Here is a 21,036-nt window from a genome sequence, read left to right on the forward strand (position 1 = left end):
TTATTATTATTATTATTATTATTATTCCTTGTGTTATTTCTATTTATGGAACAGTGATGTAACAGCGCCTCCCCTGGTGGTGCCAACAAAGTGCAGCTAGCGGACGGTTGCCATGGAGGCGGAGCAGCGTCAGTGATAGCCAGGCAGCAGCAGCACACTGACGGGTAGGATAGGATAGGATAGGCGTGCCTTACTGGACACTAGTGGCTACTCTTTTATCGGATAATTACAGGATCGAAAAATACCACATATTCTAAAAAAAAAACAACATGGTCACGATTCAGTCGCTGAATGAATTAAGTAAAGGGAGGGCTCCTGTGGGCGAATAACGTTAAAGGTTAGCTAGTTTGCTAATTTTAGCTGGCTATGCTAGCTTGTTTTTGAACAAGCTGTTTTGACGACGGCTGGTTCAGCCAACATGCTTGCTTATTTACTAGTTTAACAAACGAAGAGGACTGCGAGGGGGAACAGTCGAAGGTTGGTGCTGGCGAACATATAAACACATTTCCACCTGTTGATGATAGCATGATAGCAGCTGCCCAGCTATAGGTTCAGCTTACGTTTATTAGCTACTAATAATAACACGTTAGTTGTTCCTGTCGAAAAGCTGTTATTTGAATGTAGTAGTTTCAAACTCAATCAGCTGTATTTCGATTCACTGTTAAGTTAACTTTGGAGATCTGCTACTATAATAACACGGAGACGGATTGTGTTGCTGTTGACTTATTGACGTCCAGCAATTCGTGCCTACATGGCTGTTGTCAATTTGTCAGCAGCAGAAGGCGGCCCTGTTGTGTTTAATCCCATCTGTCACTGAAGTCACCGCAACAACACAACATGCTGCTCATAAAACCCCCAAAATCCCAGTTTAAATAATAATCCAAGCTGGTTTAAGCTTTTGCATGATGATGAATACTAGGAGATTTGGGCATATATTATTTTGACGTGATTATTTGGGCATTATAGACGTTGTTATCCAGGCCAGAACCTATAAACCAAGTGGAGCAAGTCTATTCATGCAGTCAACATTTTTTTTTTTTTACCAAAGCTTAATTTTGAGCCAGTGCCTTATTATTCAAGTTGTGATTGTATTGTTGTCAAAGATAAATGAAAGGCCAGGGTGTCCTTAGCAGCAGAGATGGAGTACTTAGCCTTGAATTTATTAAATGTCAAGTGTAGTCTGTGCGCGCCCTGTGTGCTTAGCAACAAATGATCTCATTGATCTGGCCTCTCAATAAGTCATATGAGTGCAATCAGTGGCAGCAGAGAGGAGCAGTGTTATAATAACACATCATTCGCCCTCATGGAAAGTTCCGCTTCTCATGTTCAGTCGCTTAGTGACCAAGAGACGCACACTTATATACACACTTATAATGGCAAGCGAGCCAGTTGACCCAGCTTCTTCAAGCGAGCCAGTTGGCCCAGCTTCTTCAAGCGAGCCAGTCGGCCCAGCTTCTTCAAAGGGTGGCAGTGGCTCAAGAAAGAGGTAGTCTTGGAATCCTGAAGGTTCCAGGTTCTATTCCCGGCTCTTCCTGGCAAAGTGTCCTTGAGCAAGACACTGAAGCCCCGGGCCCTAACAACTGCTCCCGATGAGCAGGTTGGTGCCTCGCCTCTGCCATCGGTGTGTGGATGGGTTAATGTACATTGTAATGTAAAGTGCTTTGGAGAAAATGTTTTTTGGTTTGTTTTCTTATTACAGTTTTGGCGGAATTCTGAAATAACTACTCGTCTTGGTCCAGAACAGATGATAATAATATCTCAAATTTATATAGCGCTTTTCTGAGTACCCAAAGACATTTTACATGGGGGGGCAGAGGTAACAACAAAATAAAAAGCTTTATTAGGAAAAATGAATAAACACTAAGCTAATAAGCTATTAAAACATTAAAAACAGTGAAAAGAGTTAGCTGGGCAAAGCAATGTTGAAGAGGTGTGTTTTGAGGGCGGTTTTGAAGGTTTGGAGGGTGAGGGCATCTCTGAGTGTTTTAGGGAGGGCATTCCACAGGATTGGGGCAGCAAAAGCTCTGTCGCCCCATGTGCGGAGTTTGGTCTTGGGGACGTCAAGGATGTTAGCGTCACCAGACCTGAGGGAGCGGGAGGGCACATGATGTTTGAGGAGGTCACAGAGGTATAGGTATGGGGGAGCCAGGTTGTTTAGTGCTTTGTAGGTGGTCAGGAGTGTTTTGAAATTGATTCTTTGTTTGACCGGGAGCCAGTGAAGGTCACAGAGATCTGGTGTAAATTGTAATATATTCATACAGTAGAACTATAACTAAAAAACATTGCATGGATGGACCTGGGACGTATCCTCAGTGATGTATCCCAAGGTCATCGGGGTTTTTGGTCTGGCAACATAACACCCCTCACTCAGGTGACCCAGCCGGGGTGATCAAGTCCCGACTTACGTCCCAGTAGCTACCCTCGATCAGTCCCATTAGGGAAAGACCAGGGCCACACAATCCGTTGCTCCGGAACTACTCTGCCAGGACTGGGAGAACCAGATTCTGGCGCGTGGAAGGGTTAGGGCCTAGGCTCTGTGGGTTGACTTCTGTCCACTCCGGGCCCCTCCTACGTCTCACCAGGTCCACTGAGCTCCTGCTCTCACCAGGCCCAGGACCTGTGCGTTGCACCAGACTCCCAGCACCAGGCACTTCATTCAACCACTTACTTAAGTCGCCGTTGGAACATTTAATATCCAGTTCATTCTTAGTGGGTAACATGCCCTTGTTATTGTAATGCAAAATAGTATCTGTTGTTTGAGACGTATTCATTTTAAAATGTATATTTGCGACCTTGTGAGTGTTCATTTTCCTCTTTCCCAAACATAATGTGTTTCCAGAACAAGCCATGGAAAAAGTCATGGAATCAGAAAACAGCGCCCATTCCTACGGAGACAACCGGGACGCCGAACAAAGTCGTCAGTCCTATTCCGCACGGACCACACCAGGGAAACGTTCCCAAACGTCGTCGTTCCAAAGTCCAAAACGCAGCAGCAGCCACCGGGACAAGAACCGGGACGCCGACGAGAAGGAGAGCTCTGCTCTGGACCGGTCCAAAACCCGAGACGAGAAGGAGAGCTCTGCTCTGGACCGGTCCAAAACCCGCATCTGGGACCCAGACCCAGACCGGGATAGGACGTCGGACGATGAAGAGCGACGGAGGAGCAGTAGATCGTTTTATTCGGATAAGTATGAGAACGAGTCTCTCTCTGAGCGCTCACTTTCACCGTACTCTCGGTCCAGGACGCCGTCCCCATCTCCGCCCAGAGGAGGGCAGGCCAAGAAGACATCTAACAGCCCCGGCTACAAGAAAGGTGGGGGAATGCAGACACACACGATCAATCAATCACAATCAATTAATGAAATATAACAATTATTATACCATTGTGTCCATCAGTCAAACGTTTTGTTTCTGAAAGTTAGTTGACTTTCCAGTAGATGGCAGCATGGCACTCATTTCCAGTATTGTGGCAAGGCATCTGGGAAAAATGAGTCAACCCATAACTTACTTACAGCAGTGGTTCCCAAACGTTTTCATGTCAAGGACCCCCAGATTGACACTTATCATGCCCACGGACCCCCATTTGAAAAGATATGCCAGGGACACCCATAAGAGAAGGTTTGTACGGTTCGAGCAGAGCTTCTCAACCCATTTAATTTCAAGGACCCCCCCCCCCAGTTTGTCATGCATTATTCGTTACTCATACTTTTAATATCTGACCTTGGAGGATTATACTCCAGTCAGACCTTTGAGGTCTGCCGGCCAGCTGCTTTTGACTAATTTAACATCTAGAGGTGATCGTGCCTTAACTATCGCAGCACCCATGCTCTGGAATAGCCTCCCTTTTTATATCAAAAGTGTACAGTCCATTGAACTGTTCAAGTCTCTTCTTAAGACTCATCTCTTTTTTTTCTATGGATTTTGATCATTTCAGATTTTTGTTGTTGTTGTCAGTTGAACAGTTTCATGTCTTGGTGCCATGTGGGTGCACATGCATAATTGCATAATTTTATGCATCATTATTTCTAGATTTTATTGTGTTGTAAAGCACAGTTTGATCAATCTCGATTGTTTTAAAATGTGCTATATAAATAAAGCTTGATTTGATTTGATTTGAATTACCCCCCCTCCCAAAAGAAATAAAAATAAAATAATTATATTATATATATTATATTAATGTGCTCTGTTGCAGGGACTGCTGTGGTACGTCGGGGTGTGCCTCGCCTCCAGCGTCCGGGCGGAGTGACCCACTCCCAGCAGCATCGGTTGGGCGTGCGCTCTCAGAGCAAAGACTCCACGGCGCCCTCCAAAGACCTGGACCTGGTCACCAAGCGCCTGCTGTCTGCCCGCCTGCTGAAGATCAACGAGCTGCGAAACGCCTTCACTGAGCTGGGGCTGCGCACCGAGGAGCTACAGAAGGAAAACCGCATCCTGAAACAGGTATATAGGGTCCCTTCTTTGCACTTTCAGAGTTCTATGAACCCTCAGAACGTTGCTGTGTAGCTATGAGCTTTGGTGGAATCACTGTTAAAGACCTCTCCTGCATGAAAGGGGCACCATGTGCATCATTCATTATAGCTGAGTTCGATTCCGGCTTAAGTTTAGGTTTATAATTTAGGTGTATTTATTTAGCACATAGTAAACAAAATAGACAATACATGCATATCAATGAACAAAAATGAAATGCAAGGAAAGGAGAAGCCAGCTGTTTTATTTGGAATCCTTTCCTGCATGATTAAAAGCAGATTAAAGGCCTATTCATAGTCTGGATTTTCGGTGGTGAGCTGACCACCGCGAAATAACGTTGAGCGGTGGTGAGTAAAAACAGAGAGAAGGGCTGGAGCGGTGGCGGTGGTTTGCTCTTCACCGCGGCTCAGTGACGTCATGTTGTAGTTCGGTGGACACCTCACCACCGAAAATCCAGACTATGTATGAGCCTTAAAAGTTCACTTAAGAACAATACAAAAGACTACAAGTTGACAAAGGGAGCAGCTGTGCAATAAAGAAATAAAACCACAGAAGACCTTGAAGATCTGTCTGTCCATCCATGTCATGTCCCTCTGTCCATCCATGTCATGTCCCCAGTTTCATGTCTCTTTATACTGTCAGTAATAATATGTATAGTTTTATCATTAGTTCAGTTCGTATGTACGTGCTTAGTAAATGCTTTGATAAACAATTCACGCAGCCTCATGTGAGCAAAATTGTGAGCTGCCGAGGATGGACATAAACACATGCAAATAAGAGTTTATCCTAACAAAATGCTCTAAAAAACACCTTATAAGGGTACAGGACTTGGAAGATTTATTTCCCTCTCTGTATCAGTTCAATAATTATACATTTATTCCATGCCTGGAAGCACCCTCTGTTGACATTTTTCTTTTATCTCAGCTCAAGACTCGGCTCAACACAAACTATTTGCTTGTGTTTTATTGCTATTTTTTATGTTCTGCCCTGTGAAGCACTTTGAGCTACATTTATGTATGAAAGGTGTTCTATAAATAAAGTTTATTATTATTATTTAAAACCTCCTCCTCTCTTCCCGACACTGCTCCTCCAGCTCCACGTGCGTCAGGAGAAGGCCCTGCATCGCTACGACGACACGGAGAGCGAGATCACCCAGCTGCTGTCGCGCCACAACAACGAGACGCACGCGCTGCGCGAGCGGCTGCGGCGGGCGCAGGAGCGCGAGCGGGCGGCGGAGCGGCAGCTGAAGGCCAGCGACGAGCGGCTGCAGAGGAGCCAGGCGGCCGGCGCCAGGCTGAAGAAGCTGGCCGAGCAGCGGGAGCTGGGACCCCGCGAGGAGCTGAGCCGCCAGCTGGAGGAACAGAAGACGCGGAACCTGGAGGGAGAACGCAGGATAAAGGTGAGAACAACGGCCTTCGATCTACAGCAGGGGTAGGCAACCTTAGGCACGGGTGCCAACATTGGCACAGCAGAGGGTGATCGCTGGCACTAGCACAAGTGTGAGAGAGATGATTCTTCTTTTAAATTTAAATGTATATAAAAAAAGTTTACAGTTTAATTAAGTCCACTCACAATCTCACATCTGTATGCAAATTACATCCTGCACATAATTCTACATTCATTCAAACTCACATTCATTGAACTGACTGGGGAGACAGAATAATAAATTCATGGAAATATATAATTTAGATGTGGTGTCATAATTAAACGTAATGTCGTTCTGGCACAGCGACTATCAAGACACAGCACTTCGAAAAGGTTGCAGACCCCTGATCTACAGCATTAATAACAATGCAACAACGGGAACCCCCTTTTGGTGTTTTAAGTACCGGTATTATGTTATAGAGCACCGAAGTCCTGACATCACTCGCTCATCCCTTCGATTCCCCTGGCTCACGGAAGTAATTTCTCTATGGAGAATAACATGGGGTCATCTTAAAATCGTTGTGGTCCAAAAATAAACAAGCTGTCTCTGCGTTATCTCTGTATCGTTTATGACAGTCAGTCACTCATATCTGTTTCTAGCGAAAATGTAACTAATTCAGTAGCAGAAACAAATATAGCATTTCCTCTCAGTCAGTTGATTCTTCATATCCATGAGTTAAACGGCCTGGATGATTTGTTTATTTTCCAAACACAGTTATTATATGAGGCGATCTAAAATCCCCCCTGTGGGGATTACAATGCAAATAAAAACATGAACCCGTGGATTTGCGCCCTCTACCGATATTGACGTCGGTGCTCTATACTTTAGCGATTGAAAAATAGCAGATCTACAAGCTCAAGCTCAAGCTTGCAGAGCTGCTATTTTTGAAAAAATCGTGAAAATGTGGCGCAAATCTTTGAATATATATTGTTTTTTGAGATTGAGGTCCACGGCCAATTACATATAATTGTTGGGGGTCCTTAAGTTGTCATGAGTGAGATTTATACACCACTGACACAGAAAACTTTTTTAGAACCAGCCTCAGGTCTAAAAGTGTTAACCTGACTCCGCCAGGTGGGGGCGGTATTGAGTCACAAGTTCATAGCACAGCCATTCCATCTGGATTCGCTGACGCAGTAATGAGGCCTGTTTGGACCAATCAGCGGCAGCTACGGGCGGGATCTGCCAATCACCTGCCAAGTAGCTTGAAAAAAATAAGGGCCCCTCTTCTTCAGCGATTGGGCTACAGGGGTCCCAGATGGAAGTAGTTTGTTTGTGAAACGAGTGTGAAGCAAGCTTCTTCAGTCTGGCGGAGTCAGGTTACTACCACAGCATGGCCTGTGCTATAATAGGATTGGTTTTTGATTGACTGAATGCTTTATTCAACAGAAATGCAAACCGCAACTAGCGTACAGTCAAGCACTTGGTCCTCGCGGTTTTGGTTCCATTTCGGGTCCTATCTATTCAATTCATTCATGAGTCATGGTTGAAAATCTATGCATGTGAAATCTCAGTTGCACCAACATTGATGCAATATGTGTTTTTAGACAGCCTTTTTAATGCCATGGCTTTGTAGGAGGCGAGGTGTTCCATCTAGAAATGGGCCTGTGTGGGTGCGTGCGTGCGTGCGTGCGTGCGTGCGTGCGTGCGTGCGTGCGTGCGTGTGCGGCGCTTAAACCTTGCCCAAATATGGATGACGGACGTCACAGTACTGATGTTGTAGATGACTGACGTGTGTGGGTCTGTGTCTGTGTCTGTGTCTGTGTGTGTGTGTGTGTGTGTGTGTGTGTGTGTGTGTGTGTGTGTGTGTGTGTGTGTGTGTGTGTGTGTGTGTCTGTGTCTGTGTCTGTGTCTGTGTCTGTGTGTGTGTGTGTCTGTGTGTGTGTGTGTGTGTCTGTGTGTGTGTCTGTGTCTGTGTCTGTGTCTGTGTCTGTTTCTGTGTCTGTGTGTGTGTGTGTGTGTGTGTGTGTAGGAGCTGGAGCGCAGCATGGAGCTCAGCACCAGTAGTTACCAGCGGCAGCTCGCTGCAGAGAAAAGGAAGTACGTCAACGCTCAGAACGCCATCATGGATCTCGAGGGAGACCTTTCTCGACTGGGCAACAAACTCAAGGTACACACACACACACACACACACACACACACATTTCCACCTGGCTTTTAAGCACAGCCTGGTTTAATTCCAATTACCAGCTCAGTGGCCTTGTGGTTAGAGTGTCCGTCCTGAGACTAGGAGGTCGGGGTTCAATCCCCGGCCGGGTCATACCAACGACCCAGTGCCTCCCTGCTTGACACTCGGCAATCAAGGGTTGGATTGGGGGTGTAAGTCCCTGTGACATACTAGCGTCATGTCCAGGGGGTGTACTTGTACATCAAGAATAGACGCCTCACGCTACAGACCCAGGAGATAGGCTCCTGGCCTCATGGCTCGGCAAGGCTACTTACTTACAACCTTTTACTTGGTCACCTCTTATCTTAGCGTCTTATTATATCCATATGTACCCGCTTGATATTGATTTATTGATCTTATTTGATTGTACTGTTTTTTATGCTATATGTCTTTTTACTTGTACAGTACTTTGGTCGATGACGGTCGTTTTGAAATGTGCTTTATAAATAAAGTTTGATTTGATTTGATGTCACTCACACGCACAAGGATAGTAGCCTACTCACTGGCATACAGCCTTGTGCGTACACAGATTCCTAGATGTGGGCTGGCTAATTCTTCATTATGGTTTTTTTTCACTTAATTTTTATTGAAGGAAGAACAGACAGACAAAAACTCAACTAACAAGACAATACGGGAAAGAAAAGGAAAAAAGACAAAAAATAAAAGAAAAAAGGCTGCATTTTTCATATTACAATAAACATTCAATGAAATTCTATTGCAATATCGCTAGGCTGAGAGAAGAGATTCCACTTTTCCCATTTTTTATAGAATTTATCCTCTTGTAGTCTAAGTATGAATGTTAGTTTTTCCATAGAATACAGTTCCTCAATAATGTCCATCCATTGATCTTTCGTTGGTGGGTCCTGTTGGTACCAGCGTCGTGTGATTGCTTTTTTACTTGATGCTAAGAGTATCTTGATGAAATATTTGGCTAATTCTTCATTCTAATAATAATAATACTATAATTTCCGTCCCTATCAGGAGAAGGAGAGAGAGCTGGATACCAGAAACATTTATGCCAACCGCATGGTGAAACACACCCCTAGAAGGGATAATGACAGCGACATCAAAAGTACAGGTTTGTTGCGGTGCATCGTTGTTGGTTAAGCGTAAGCTACAATTTACAATTACAATTTACAATTTAGGCATTTAGCAGACGCTCTTAATCCAAAGCCACTTACATTAAGCAAGAACAAAATGCACGGCAATACATCACATACATAAAAAAGTAGTTATCATCAAAAATGTGTAAGCTAAGAACGTAACAGTGGAGTATCTATATAACGAAACTATACATTATAAACTATGCTATACATATATATACTATAAAGTGCTGTGACTACATACAGTGCAATTCTAGGGCTGTCTACTCAACATAACATGCTATAAGTCTGTATCAAAAGTGCTATCTAAAGGGCAGTCCATACTCTCTCCGACCACCGAACTTTTCTTCGGAAAGATCAGACTTTTATTTTTTCTCCGAAGTAGAGTTCGGAGAGTCACAACATCTGGGAGTGCAGCTTTCAGAACAAAAATTCGGAGGAATGCGTTTCAGAAGTTGCGAGTGACGTCATGTTGTAGTTGTACAATACCGGAGCTTTCCGACGAAAAGTTCGGTGGTCGGAGACAGTATGGACTGCCCTTAAGGGGGTAGGGTAAGTGCTACGGGCCATGATGGAGTCTGAAGAGGTGGGTTTTCACACTACGGCGGAAGGTTGGGAGTGAGGCTGCAGTTCTGATTGTAATGGGAAGTGCATTAGTGCATTGTTTTGGAGCCAGAAGGGAGAAGAGTAATAGTCGGGGATCCACAGGCCCAAAAGCTCTTGAAAATGGGTTGAACCTGTGATGTCATGCTATACTTTTTTTTTGTGTTTTTTCTATTAATTTGGTCATTAAGGTCCATAGAATAAGAGGGCTGCTCTGCCGGAAACATCGCGAAAAAAAGTTATGGCCATTTTAGTATAATGAAGCCTTTATTTTTTTGCCCATTTTCGCCTATTGTAAAAAACTAGGTTTATTTTCTTAAAGTGCTCAGTAGGTTGTGTAGGCTGTCAATAAATGATTCCCAGATACACAGAACACATATGTGAACAACACCAAGTCCAGAAATACACTCACAAAGCCTTTCCAAATGATTTATAGACATTTTTGGTACCAAAAATCCATCCGTTTTTTGCATTTTTCCCAATACTTTCATCTTTACTTCAATAGTAATCAACTTTGCCATGGGTTATGACATCAGCCAATGTCTCATTCTTTTCATCAATCTTTATAGTCATTCCACATTTTTTTTAATTAAAATCAACCCTAAATTAAAGGAACTGTGGTGACTTTATTACCCTAATGCTCAAAATTCCCAGAGCCTTTTTTTCTTGAAAACAACTGTACCCCCACAAAATAAAAGTGTAACACAACAAATTCAAAACAACACAAGTATTCTTTTTATTATTATAAAATAAACAGATGTGCACAGCTGATTCTTTATGTTAGTTGAAATATCACACCTAGTGTGAAGTGAGCTGTGCTATTTATGAATACTAATATATATTGTCTCTGTTGTGATCATAGTGATGCAATTGCTATCCTTGATCTTGATTGGCGTAACATGCTAAACGTCCCATGACGCTTGGAGCTATACTCCTTCCAGAAGCACAGCTCAAAAAAGGAAATTAAACATTGTCTGAATAAAATAATGTCTAATATCACGAAAATGAAAATTATCAGGAAAATGAAAACGACTAACTAATCAACTCACTCACTGTCACTGTCTTCGAGTGTGAGTTCAACTCGTGAACATCTTTTGGGGTCCCCAGTGCAGAGACAGGCAATGACATACTTGACACCGGCTCTTGCACAGGAGCATCCTCTGGCACACTTGCTTTTCTTGCAGTGGCAATATTTGGTGCGCTTGTATTGTGCAGGTTTTGCATCCTTCAGCATCATTGTTGCCACCAGCTTACCATTGACAAGCTCTCTGCCAAAGTTGGTTGCCACAGGGTAGGTTGGCTGAGACATGTGTGCCCTCTTACATACAACCAACTGATGCAGGGCTCTGAGAAGGTGTAATTTGAAGGCATCTTCAGTAGGTGGAAGGCAACGCATGTCTCCTTTGATGTTGCCAAAAAGATGGGCTCGCAGTGTATCCAAGTTACCACTGAAGTCACTCCTCTCATACAGTGAAGCCATGTATCATCTAGCCGCTGTCCCGACATCTTGTGTAACATCCAGACTTTCCCCAGAGTCACCATTTTGGCACAGAGGCAGAAGGTCTTTCAGGTGATCTACGGCAGCTTTGTAGGCACGTCTTTTTCCTCTTCTGTAAAGATAGCTCACTGTGTCACATCCAGTCAGTATGTAGGTGCTGAGGAGTATGGATGAAAGATCGGAAGCTTCAACATCATACTTCACTGCCAGGGCATCCACAATTGCATGAGCAGGTAGGTAGATATCCATCTTCTTTACCCATAGCTCCTGTAGGCCATCCATGTGTGTGATGTAATATGCACATCATGATCACATCTGTGTCAGTAGCCACAACTACAGCCCGTTCGTGGTGCAGATGTTCTACTGAGTATGCAATGTGGGCAAACATCCTAGTATCTGCCTCCTCATGCTTCTCACAGTTCTGGAAGTTCTGGAAGCTCAACCTGGCAATCTGCTGATAACAGAACAGTGCGACTAGGATCACGGAGCCAGATCCATCCCTTGACCAAGGTTATGCCATGCGAAAAGGGAATAAGGCTGACTACTTGGCTGCAATCAAGACATCCCTTGGCAGTTCATGGTGTGAAGTGGACAGATTGCCACCATTCGACAAGCCTGTTGTGGTGGTTGATGCCATGGCATTCATCCAGCGTCAACAACATCTTGGTTGCAGCACCTTCCATGAACTGCAAGAAAAATACCTGAAGCAGCCCCTTAGTGGTATCCCAGACAACTGTGACTGCATCCACTTTGTTGGTGATCGATATGATGTCTCCAGCAAGATGAAGGAGTACAAGCCACATAGTCTTGCCTTACCTGAATGGAAAGGCTTTGTTCAAAATCCACTGAATAAAGCAAACCTGTTGAACTATATGGGAGAAGCATGGGCTGCTCAGCACAAATCACTTCCTGCTGGATGCACACTTATTCTGGGTGGACTTTTCCATGATCCTAGTCGCACTGTTCTGTTATCAGCAGATTGTCAGGTTGAGCTTCCAGAACTGTCCTGTGAGAAGCATGAGGAGGCAGATACTAGGATGTTTGCCCACATTGCATACTCAGTAGAACATCTGCACCACGAACGGGCTGTAGTTGTGGCTACTGACACAGATGTGATCATGATGTGCATATTACATCACACACATGGATGGCCTACAGGAGCTATGGGTAAAGAAGATGGATATCTACCTACCTGCTCATGCAATTGTGGATGCCCTGGCAGTGAAGTATGATGTTGAAGCTTCCGATCTTTCATCCATACTCCTCAGCACCTACATACTGACTGGATGTGACACAGTGGGCTATCTTTACAGAAGAGGAAAAAGACGTGCCTACAAAGCTGCCGTTGATCACCTGAAAGACCTTCTGCCTCTGTGCCAATACGGTGACTCTGGGGAAAGTCTGGATGTTACACAAGATGTCGTGACAGCGGCTAGACGATACATGGCTTCACTGTATGAGAGGAGTGACTTCAGTGGTAACTTGGATGCACTGCGAGCCCATCTTTTTGGCAACATCAAAGGAGACCTGCGTTGCCTTCCACCTACTGAAGATGCCTTCAAATTACACCTTCTCAGAGCCCTGCATCAGTTGGTTGTATGTAAGAGGGCACACATGTCTCAGCCAACCTACCCTGTGGCAACCAACTTTGGCAGAGAGCTTGTCAATGGTAAGCTGGTGGCAACAATGATGCTGAAGGATGCAAAACCTGCACAATACAAGCGCACCAAATATTGCCACTGCAAGAAAAGCAAGTGTGCCAGAGGATGTTCCTGTGCAAGAGCCGGTGTCAAGTATGTCATTGCCTGTCTCTGCACTGGGGACCCCAAAAGATGTTCACGAGTTGAACTCACACTCGAAGACAGTGACAGTGAGTGAGTTGATTAGTTAGTTGTTTTCATTTTCCTGATCATTTTCATTTTCGTGATATTAGACATAATCTTTATTTTATTCAGACAATGTTTAATTTCCTTTTTTGAGCTGTGCTCCTGCTATCATAAATAGCACAGCTCACTTCACACTAGGTGTGATATTTCAACTAACAAAGAATCAGCTGTGCACATCTGTTTATTTTATAATAAAAAAATACTTGTGTTGTTTTGAATTTGTTGTGTTACACTTTTATTTTGTGGGGGTACAGGTGTTTTCAAGAAAAAAAAAGGCTCTGGGAATTTTGAGCATAAGGGTAATAAAGTCACCACAGTTCCTTTAATTTAGGGTTGATTTTAATTAAAAAAATTGTGGAATGACTATAAAAATTGATGAAAAGAATGACACATTGGCTGATGGCATAACCCATGGCAAAGTTGATTACTATTGAAGTAAAGATGAAAGTATTGGGAAAAATGCAAAAAACGGATGAATTTTTGGTACCAAAAATGGCTATAAATCATTTGGAAAGGCTTTGTGAGTGTATTTCTGGACTTGGTGTTGTTCACATATGTGTTCTGTGTATCTGGGAATCATTTATTGACAGCCTACACAACCTACTGAGCACTTTAAGAAAAGAAACCTAGTTTTTTACAATAGGCGAAAATGGGCAAAAAAATAAAGGCTTCATTATACTAAAATGGCCATAACTTTTTTTCGCGATGTTTCCGGCAGAGCAGCCCTCTTATTCTATGGACCTTAATGACCAAATTAATAGAAAAAACACCAAAAAAAAGTATAGCATGACATCACAGGTCCTCTCAAATTTCCGGTGACTGGATCCCCGACTATAAGCTGTTTATATTGTCACAGAAGCTGCATAATTTCCTGGGATGACTGGTTTTGAAGGGAGTAGGGATGTTAATCGATGAATCGCCGTTAAGAAATTAATCGGTAGTCGTTAACAGTTAACCCATTCTGAACGGGAACACATTTTGGTATTGAAAAATAGCAGATCTACAAGCTCATAGCGCGCTATGAGCTTGTAGGTCTGCTATTTTTGAAAAATCGAAGAACGACTGACATTTTTTAGAATCTGATCTCAGGTCAGAATGGGTTAGTCAGACCAGTGTGTGTCCGCAGTGGAAACCTCGTATGAATCTGATCTCAGGTCAGAATGGGTTAATAACCAATTGTAAGGAATCCAAAAGAATGATGCGGTTCCATCATTGGGTGGTTTTCTGGTAATGTAATGCGTGTGGCCGAGGAACGCACGTACAAAGACGCCATTGCCTGGCCCTGTATCGTCAATGGTCAAATAAATATTTGATTGAGGAATATAATATGCCTTTTGTATCATTTCTGTATATCAGCTAAATGTAGATTTGTATGTTAAGACATTGAGGGAAATTAAGATTCTCAGATTTTCTTTACAAAAAACGCTGCTTATCAACTAACCCGTTAATCAATCGATAACCTTATCAAAACATATCACTTAAATATTAATGCATGAATGGATAATTCACATCCCGGCCTAGAAGGGAGTAGTTCTGGGAAATGAACAGTGATGTAAAGTGCATGTTTGTCTGTAGTCTCCAGCAGGAACAGTGATGTAAAGTGCATGTTTGTCTGTAGTCTCCAGCAGGAACGGCACCAAGGCAGTGCAGACAGAAGAAGACAGGATGTCCAGTCTGGACTTCCCCACCCCTCCCCCCGATGCCAACAGCGAGCAGGCGCCCAACGGCTACCTGTCGCTCAAGGTAAAGCGTCTCTACTTCCAGGCTACATTTTTTCAGCATTTTTTTCCTATCACGTGATCCAAACGTTTGACGTGTCCGACCTAAAGTGTCCGAGAAAAACCTTGTATGTCTTAAAAGTGATCAAAAACTGTGAATTAAACAATGGCAACATAACTCATGTAACGTGAATTGGAGTCAATGTGTTAATTAATCATTCAAACTGATATCGATCTTCCAAATACAGATTTATTCATTTCTCCCAGATATCTGCACCAAAGACACATTTTAACAAAACATAAAGATTGGGAGAAAGCAATTGAAACCCATTCCAATTGAAGAGAGAGATGTCTGCATTTTTTATTTGATGAGGATAGGAAGGTAATTAGAGAATTTTAACAAATCTTCTTGGACATAACGGTGCCCTAACGGTTCATTGTATATAAAGGAGAGATTAGAAGCTGAAATGGGTATAGATAAACATATCACCAGATACATGGATAAGAAATATATGTGAAGCACACCTTACTTCAAATACATGGAAAGTGATAACTAGATTTTTTTCAGGACACCAGAAATAGGGGCCAAAATGGGACCAACTCATTCGAATAGGGTCACATTATCGGGAACCACAATGAATCGTATATTCTGGGCCAGTCCCAAATTAAGACTGTTCTGGAGGGAGATATCTGTGAAGCACTAAAATACGTTTTTGTCAGAATATGACGGAGGATCCCATGGAGATGTTGTTGCTGGGACTCTGGGAGTGGTACCAGTGGTACCAGAGGGGCAGAGCCCAAAGAAATACATACTCCATAGTACTCGCTAGTGCGGCCATAAAATGCATCACAATTAAGTGGTTGAAACCAGATCCATGACTGAAAAAGTATGGAAAATGTCTCAGGTTTTTTGACTAGTTTAGTTGCCGCGAGACTGAGGTCTAGCCAACACCAACTCGGGATTCCTGGATCGCTGCCCTCCACACTTTCCTATCCAACATCAGGTCCAAGCTCTCATTGTCATTAATGTTCTATCCATGTATGTTGATTTTTATATATTTTTAATGCTTCTAAAACATGATTTGTCTTAAAAGTTGACAAAACTGAAATAGAAACGAAGTAAAAAAAAAAGACTCATTATTTTATAATTAATTAACTACATTGATTCATCTCACTCTGTCACTGAAATAAGTCAAAAATGATGTTTTTTTTTGTGCCCCCTCTCGATTACATTCCTCTCTTCAGGAACTTGACGAGGCGGACAGAAAACGGAGTGAAATGGAGGAAAGGAAGGCTCTAGAGCGGGAACAGCAGAGGAGGAAAGACGTGGAATGGGACGGAAATGGCAAGGAAAGAAAGCCAGAGAAAGACAAGAAACGGCCACTAGACAGGGAACTGAACGCCTTGGAGGCAAAAGCCAGGACTCTAAGAGACGGTAAGCTTTGTACAAGCACCATGTTTTGGCTCAGGTCCGTCATGCCCTGACTTGCCCTGTCGGTACAGCAGATGGTCAACGTTAATGTCACTACAGTATGTCTTCAGTGAGGTTCAGGTGTGGCTCTGCTTATAAGCCCAACGTTTGTTTGGTTGATATTTAGAGCTTTCTTTGGAAAGATGTCTTGTTGACTGATAATATGTTGTAGAGATTTCTTATTAAACATTAAACATGAATTGTTTGATTCCCACAGGCCGGCAGAAAGAGAAGGAGGAGGGTGGAAACGCTTTGAACCGGAAAGATGTAGAGAACGGGAAGCACGGTCGCAAGCCTCTATGCAGTCCGCATGTGGCAGAGCAGGAACCTTGTAAGAAAGAGCAGCCTCTGTCCAGTCCGCATGCTGTGGCAGAGCAGGAACCTGGTAAGAAAGAGCATCCTCTGTCCAGTCCGCATGCTGTGGCAGAGGAGGAACGGAGTAAGAAAGAGGAGCTCCTGGCCAGGTTGCATGAGATAGACCGTCAAAACCAGCCCCTGCAGCACCCCGAGTCCACTGAAAGCGATTCCCCCCTTTCCCATTCCGGTGTTGGTACTAGTGGTACCACAGTCCGGTCCCCACCTCCTCCTCGCTTTACCGAATCAAGGAACCAGAACCCTGCCATCTTCCGCTTCACGGAGACGACGGAGGAGTCGAATTTTGCCGTGGGCGCCGGGAGCCGGGAAGGGGGGGGCAGGAGAAGCGTGGCCATAGACGGCGGAGCGGGAACATTGGGGGTTGGGAGGAGAGGCACCCGCGTGCCCCAAGCCAACGAGGACATGGCGTTCGGAAGCTACGCCCCGTCTTTCGGACGCGCGGCCGCTCGAAGCTCCTCCTCCTCCGGCTTCCCTCCACCTCCACCTCCGCCCAGAGAGGACAGGGACTCCACCTTGGAGGCGATCGGGCTCAGAGGGGTGGAGAAAGACAGGGACTCCACCTTGGAGGCGACGGGTCCCAGAGGTGTCAGAGGGGTGGAGAAAAACAGGGACTCCACCGTGGAGGCGATGGGGAGGGACAGGGACAGCGGGCCGGGCAAGGACAGGAAGTCTAACCTGATGCAGCAGCTGTTCGGAGCCCTGGCCACGCCCGCCACCTACGACGCCTCCTCCAATAAGATGGAGGTCCTCAGTAGCCCTCCCACCACCACCAATGGGATGGGACGCGCGAGAAGGGGGGAGGGACTGTTAAACTTCAACTCCCCCGCCCCCACCGGCACCCCCCCGACCCCCGCCCTGCAGGGCGCCCTGCACGTGGCGGAGAGCAGGCCCGTGGTCCGCGCCGTCGCCTCCTTCGATGACGACATCGAGGAGCTCACTTTGTGAATCTGATCTCTGATTGGACGTTTGAGCACGGCTGTCTGCGGGGTGACGTTGTGATTCGCTGTGATTGTACGTGGAGGTTTGTCATGATTGCTTCTGATGAAGCTAAACTTAATACAGCACCACTGGATGTGAGTTTCATTTATATTCACTGTAATAGAGTCGCCGAAGTCCTGACGTCACTCGCTCATCCCCTCGATTCCCCTGGTTCACGGAAGTAATTTCTCTATGGAGAATAACATGGGGTCATCTTTTTTTAATTTTTATCCCACGATTTTGTAACTTATTTTTCATCCCTGTGTCAATCATCTAATGTGATCCTGGGCTCTACACACCCTCCGCCAACCTAGTCCCCATATATGGGAGACAAGGGGAGAGCAACGGACTTGAACTCATGATTCCTTCATGCCTGAGTGTCCAAGTTGCTCCTTTACACCTGACAGGGGGGAGTTTCCCTGGTTGGACGTAGCGCGTGGAAGCCAAGGAACACGTTATTCCAACCAGTTCCTTTCCCCTCCATCAGGTGCCCCGGCTGGCCAGGAGGAGGCAGTTTGGGGTCATCTTAAAATCGTATCATATAAGCATTGTGGTCCAAAAATTAACAAGCTGTCTCTGCGTTATTGTCAGGGAGGTGTCTCTGTATCGTCAGTGACTCACATTATCCTACAGTCTGTTTCTAGCGGAAATGTAACTAATTCAGTAGCAGTAACTATAGCGTTTTCTCTCAGTCAGTTGATTCTTCATATCCATATGAGTGAAACGGTCGGGATGACATGTTTATTTTTCAAACACAGTTCTTATATGAGGATAATGAGGTGACCTAAAATCCGCCTATGGGGATTACAATGCACATAAAAAGTACATGAACCTGTGGATTTGCGCCCTCTGACGTCAGACTTCGGTGCTCTATGACTTCAACATTACTACATGTATCTCAGACCCATATGGTGTATGTGAAACCGTAACCGATATAATCCATATGAAGATAATTCAGAATGATAAAAATCAATATGGTTGCCATATCTATGTACTCAGGTAACAGAGGTGTACATTCATGTAATGTGCATTGTATGTGAACGACTGAAGTAATATGACTTTAGAGTGTAATGTATTTAGTTTTGATATCTTTAGATCGGTTTATGGGTATGAAATACATTGAGTTGTGGTCACTGCGTGCAGACTCTGCAGGCAGTGTTGGCAGAGTTACTAAGGAAGTGTAATGAGTTCATATTTACTCAAAAGTGATAATATTACTTTAAAAAGTATGTTACTCATTATATTTGTCTATTACTTTTGCTACCCACCCCACTCCTACTGAAACATGTTACTATCTATACAGTAGGCTACAGCCTTTTTAGCACTTTATTGGAACAATAGTAGTTCAATACCGTAGTTCCACATCCTCACAGGAGGGGTCACCAATGAGCCAAATTGCACACATTGCTTTCTTTAAAATGCACACGTGCGTACACAGTTACACACACACACACACACACACACACACACACACACACACACACACAGGTACTTTGATGAATAACTGTAATATAATTACTGTTTTGACAATATTGTAGTCCCTTAAACTATATACTTATTACTGGGGAAAGTATTACAGTAATACATTACATAGTAATATTACTGCCCAACGTTTTCTGGGAGTGAATTACCTTATAAAACCTGTGATTTGGTTTAATGTTTCTTTGCAACTACAGTATAACTATCAATTTACTGTATATTTATTTATTTTTTATTTAAATTATTACATTTTTGATGCTCTGTGAAATTGGAGTTGTAGAATCATGAATACAGTTATCTTCATGATGGAGACTTGGGGCCCTATTTTCGCTTAGTGCCTCCAATTTGTGCCTCCAATTTTGAAAAAGATTATTGGCTGTTTGAACTATTCAAAAAATGGGACACAGGGACAGACCCATGGGACACAGCCACACACATAGCTGTCTATAGGAGTGGTTGCACCACTCAAAAATATAAAATAAAGGCAAATCAGTTTAGGGAAATAGGGGTAAGGCGAAAATAGGAGCCTTGGAGTAGGAGGCCTACATGTGGTATCGGGTATCACAGGCCTATATTATGTAGGCTATAATGAGCATTTATTTTTTACATTAGGGCCTATAGGACAACATTATGTTGAGAACGGAACACATTCTGTTGTTTTAGACCGAAGGACTGAAAGGGCTTGTTTTCTCCCCACTATCTTTGTTTCTGTTGAAACCTAATAAATAAAATCCATCTCTAGATTCTTAATCTCTCAAGAACAGATTATGTGCTGGAAACAAACAGCAGAGGGTGCTGTTTTTTCTTTTTCTTTTTGCAGATGGGTTCCCAGATTGCTAGATTCTTTAACAGTTGAAATAAAATATGTTTGCCATGATATGGAAAAAGGTAATGCTCTGCCAAATAAGGAAATATTATTAAAGAACAGAGTAGGCCTATAGGAGTTCAATGTTGTACAATCACATTTGTGTTTAACAGGAATGTGCCGACAATATTGTTTGTGTCCTCACTATAATCATGAAAAAATTGCACAATTCTCAGTCTGTCTCTCATAGGACGGCTGTGGGCAGTTCAGAAACCGTCCTCCAGTGACGACGTCATCGATGCAAGGTAATAGAAACTGCAGGCTTTCTAATCCTGAAAAGTTGCAATGCGAAAATGGAAGCCATCGTTCTCACGATAATGAAAATCAAAACATTTTTGTAAAAAAAATCTAGTTTGAAAAATAATCTGCCTAATGATGATGTCACTGGAGGACGGTTTCTGAACTGCCCACAGCCCTCCTATGAGACACAGACTAGAACAAATGGTGCCATTTTATCATGATTATTAGTGAGGACCTATTATTTGACGATAGGTTGAAAAGTGGTGAAGTGGTGTGATAATAGTGTAATGTTGATATCAGTATAGCCTACCCTGATTGTGATTTCAGACAATCAAAAACAAACTGCAAACCTTTTCAGACTTGTTGAAATGGTTGAGTCAGTTGAAAAAAAACATTTAATTTATATTTTATTGGCTACCCAGGTGAATAATGTGGACGAAATGTGTGTTCTGCAATCCACCTTTATTATTATTGTTGTTTTGTTTCTATAATTAAACATCGCATATAGAATGTGGGGCCAAATGGAAACTTTTTTTTTCTTTTTCCCTGAATTGTGGATATTTTCATCTTGCTTTTTTTGTTTTGTGCTTGTTTGTTTGTTTTTACTTTTTGTATATCTATAGCATCGTTATTTTTATTTGTAATTAAAAATAATTAAGTGAAAGCGTTGCCTGATGATGATTATCAGAGCGTGGCGCAATTGCAGCAATATCATTAGCACAGAGAGAGAGTCTGGTAGGGATTCCTGCGACGTCTCCAA

The 21,036-nt window shown here is 43.5% G+C and overlaps 2 protein-coding genes across 3 annotated transcripts in view; one reads left to right on the forward strand and one right to left on the reverse strand.

Moving 5' to 3' along the window:
* Positions 1 to 18,330, forward strand: part of lca5 (lebercilin LCA5) — a 28,567-nt gene extending 10,237 nt beyond the window's left edge. Inside the window, exons 1-9 of one of the 2 annotated variants that reach the window (XM_080791694.1) lie at positions 185 to 477; positions 2,840 to 3,313; positions 4,193 to 4,440; positions 5,561 to 5,866; positions 7,866 to 8,003; positions 9,042 to 9,138; positions 14,769 to 14,893; positions 16,114 to 16,303; positions 16,557 to 18,330. In XM_080791694.1, the coding sequence (XP_080647820.1) occupies positions 2,848 to 3,313; positions 4,193 to 4,440; positions 5,561 to 5,866; positions 7,866 to 8,003; positions 9,042 to 9,138; positions 14,769 to 14,893; positions 16,114 to 16,303; positions 16,557 to 17,659 (2,673 nt within the window). In that variant the 5' untranslated portion in view covers positions 185 to 477; positions 2,840 to 2,847 and the 3' untranslated portion in view covers positions 17,660 to 18,330. Of the gene's footprint in view, positions 1 to 184; positions 478 to 2,839; positions 3,314 to 4,192; positions 4,441 to 5,560; positions 5,867 to 7,865; positions 8,004 to 9,041; positions 9,139 to 14,768; positions 14,894 to 16,113; positions 16,304 to 16,556 lie in introns of those variants that run through there. The other variant, XM_080791695.1, reaches the window with a different exon arrangement.
* The window catches only part of ccm2 (CCM2 scaffold protein), a 421,717-nt gene that overhangs the window by 362,566 nt on the left and 38,115 nt on the right, over positions 1 to 21,036 (reverse strand). The gene's annotated exons all lie outside the window — the stretch shown is intronic.

The sequence above is a fragment of the Protomyctophum bolini genome, assembly GCF_963924005.1.
Source record: "Protomyctophum bolini genome assembly, chromosome: 19".
In the NCBI taxonomy this organism is placed as follows: Eukaryota; Metazoa; Chordata; class Actinopteri; order Myctophiformes; family Myctophidae; genus Protomyctophum; species Protomyctophum bolini.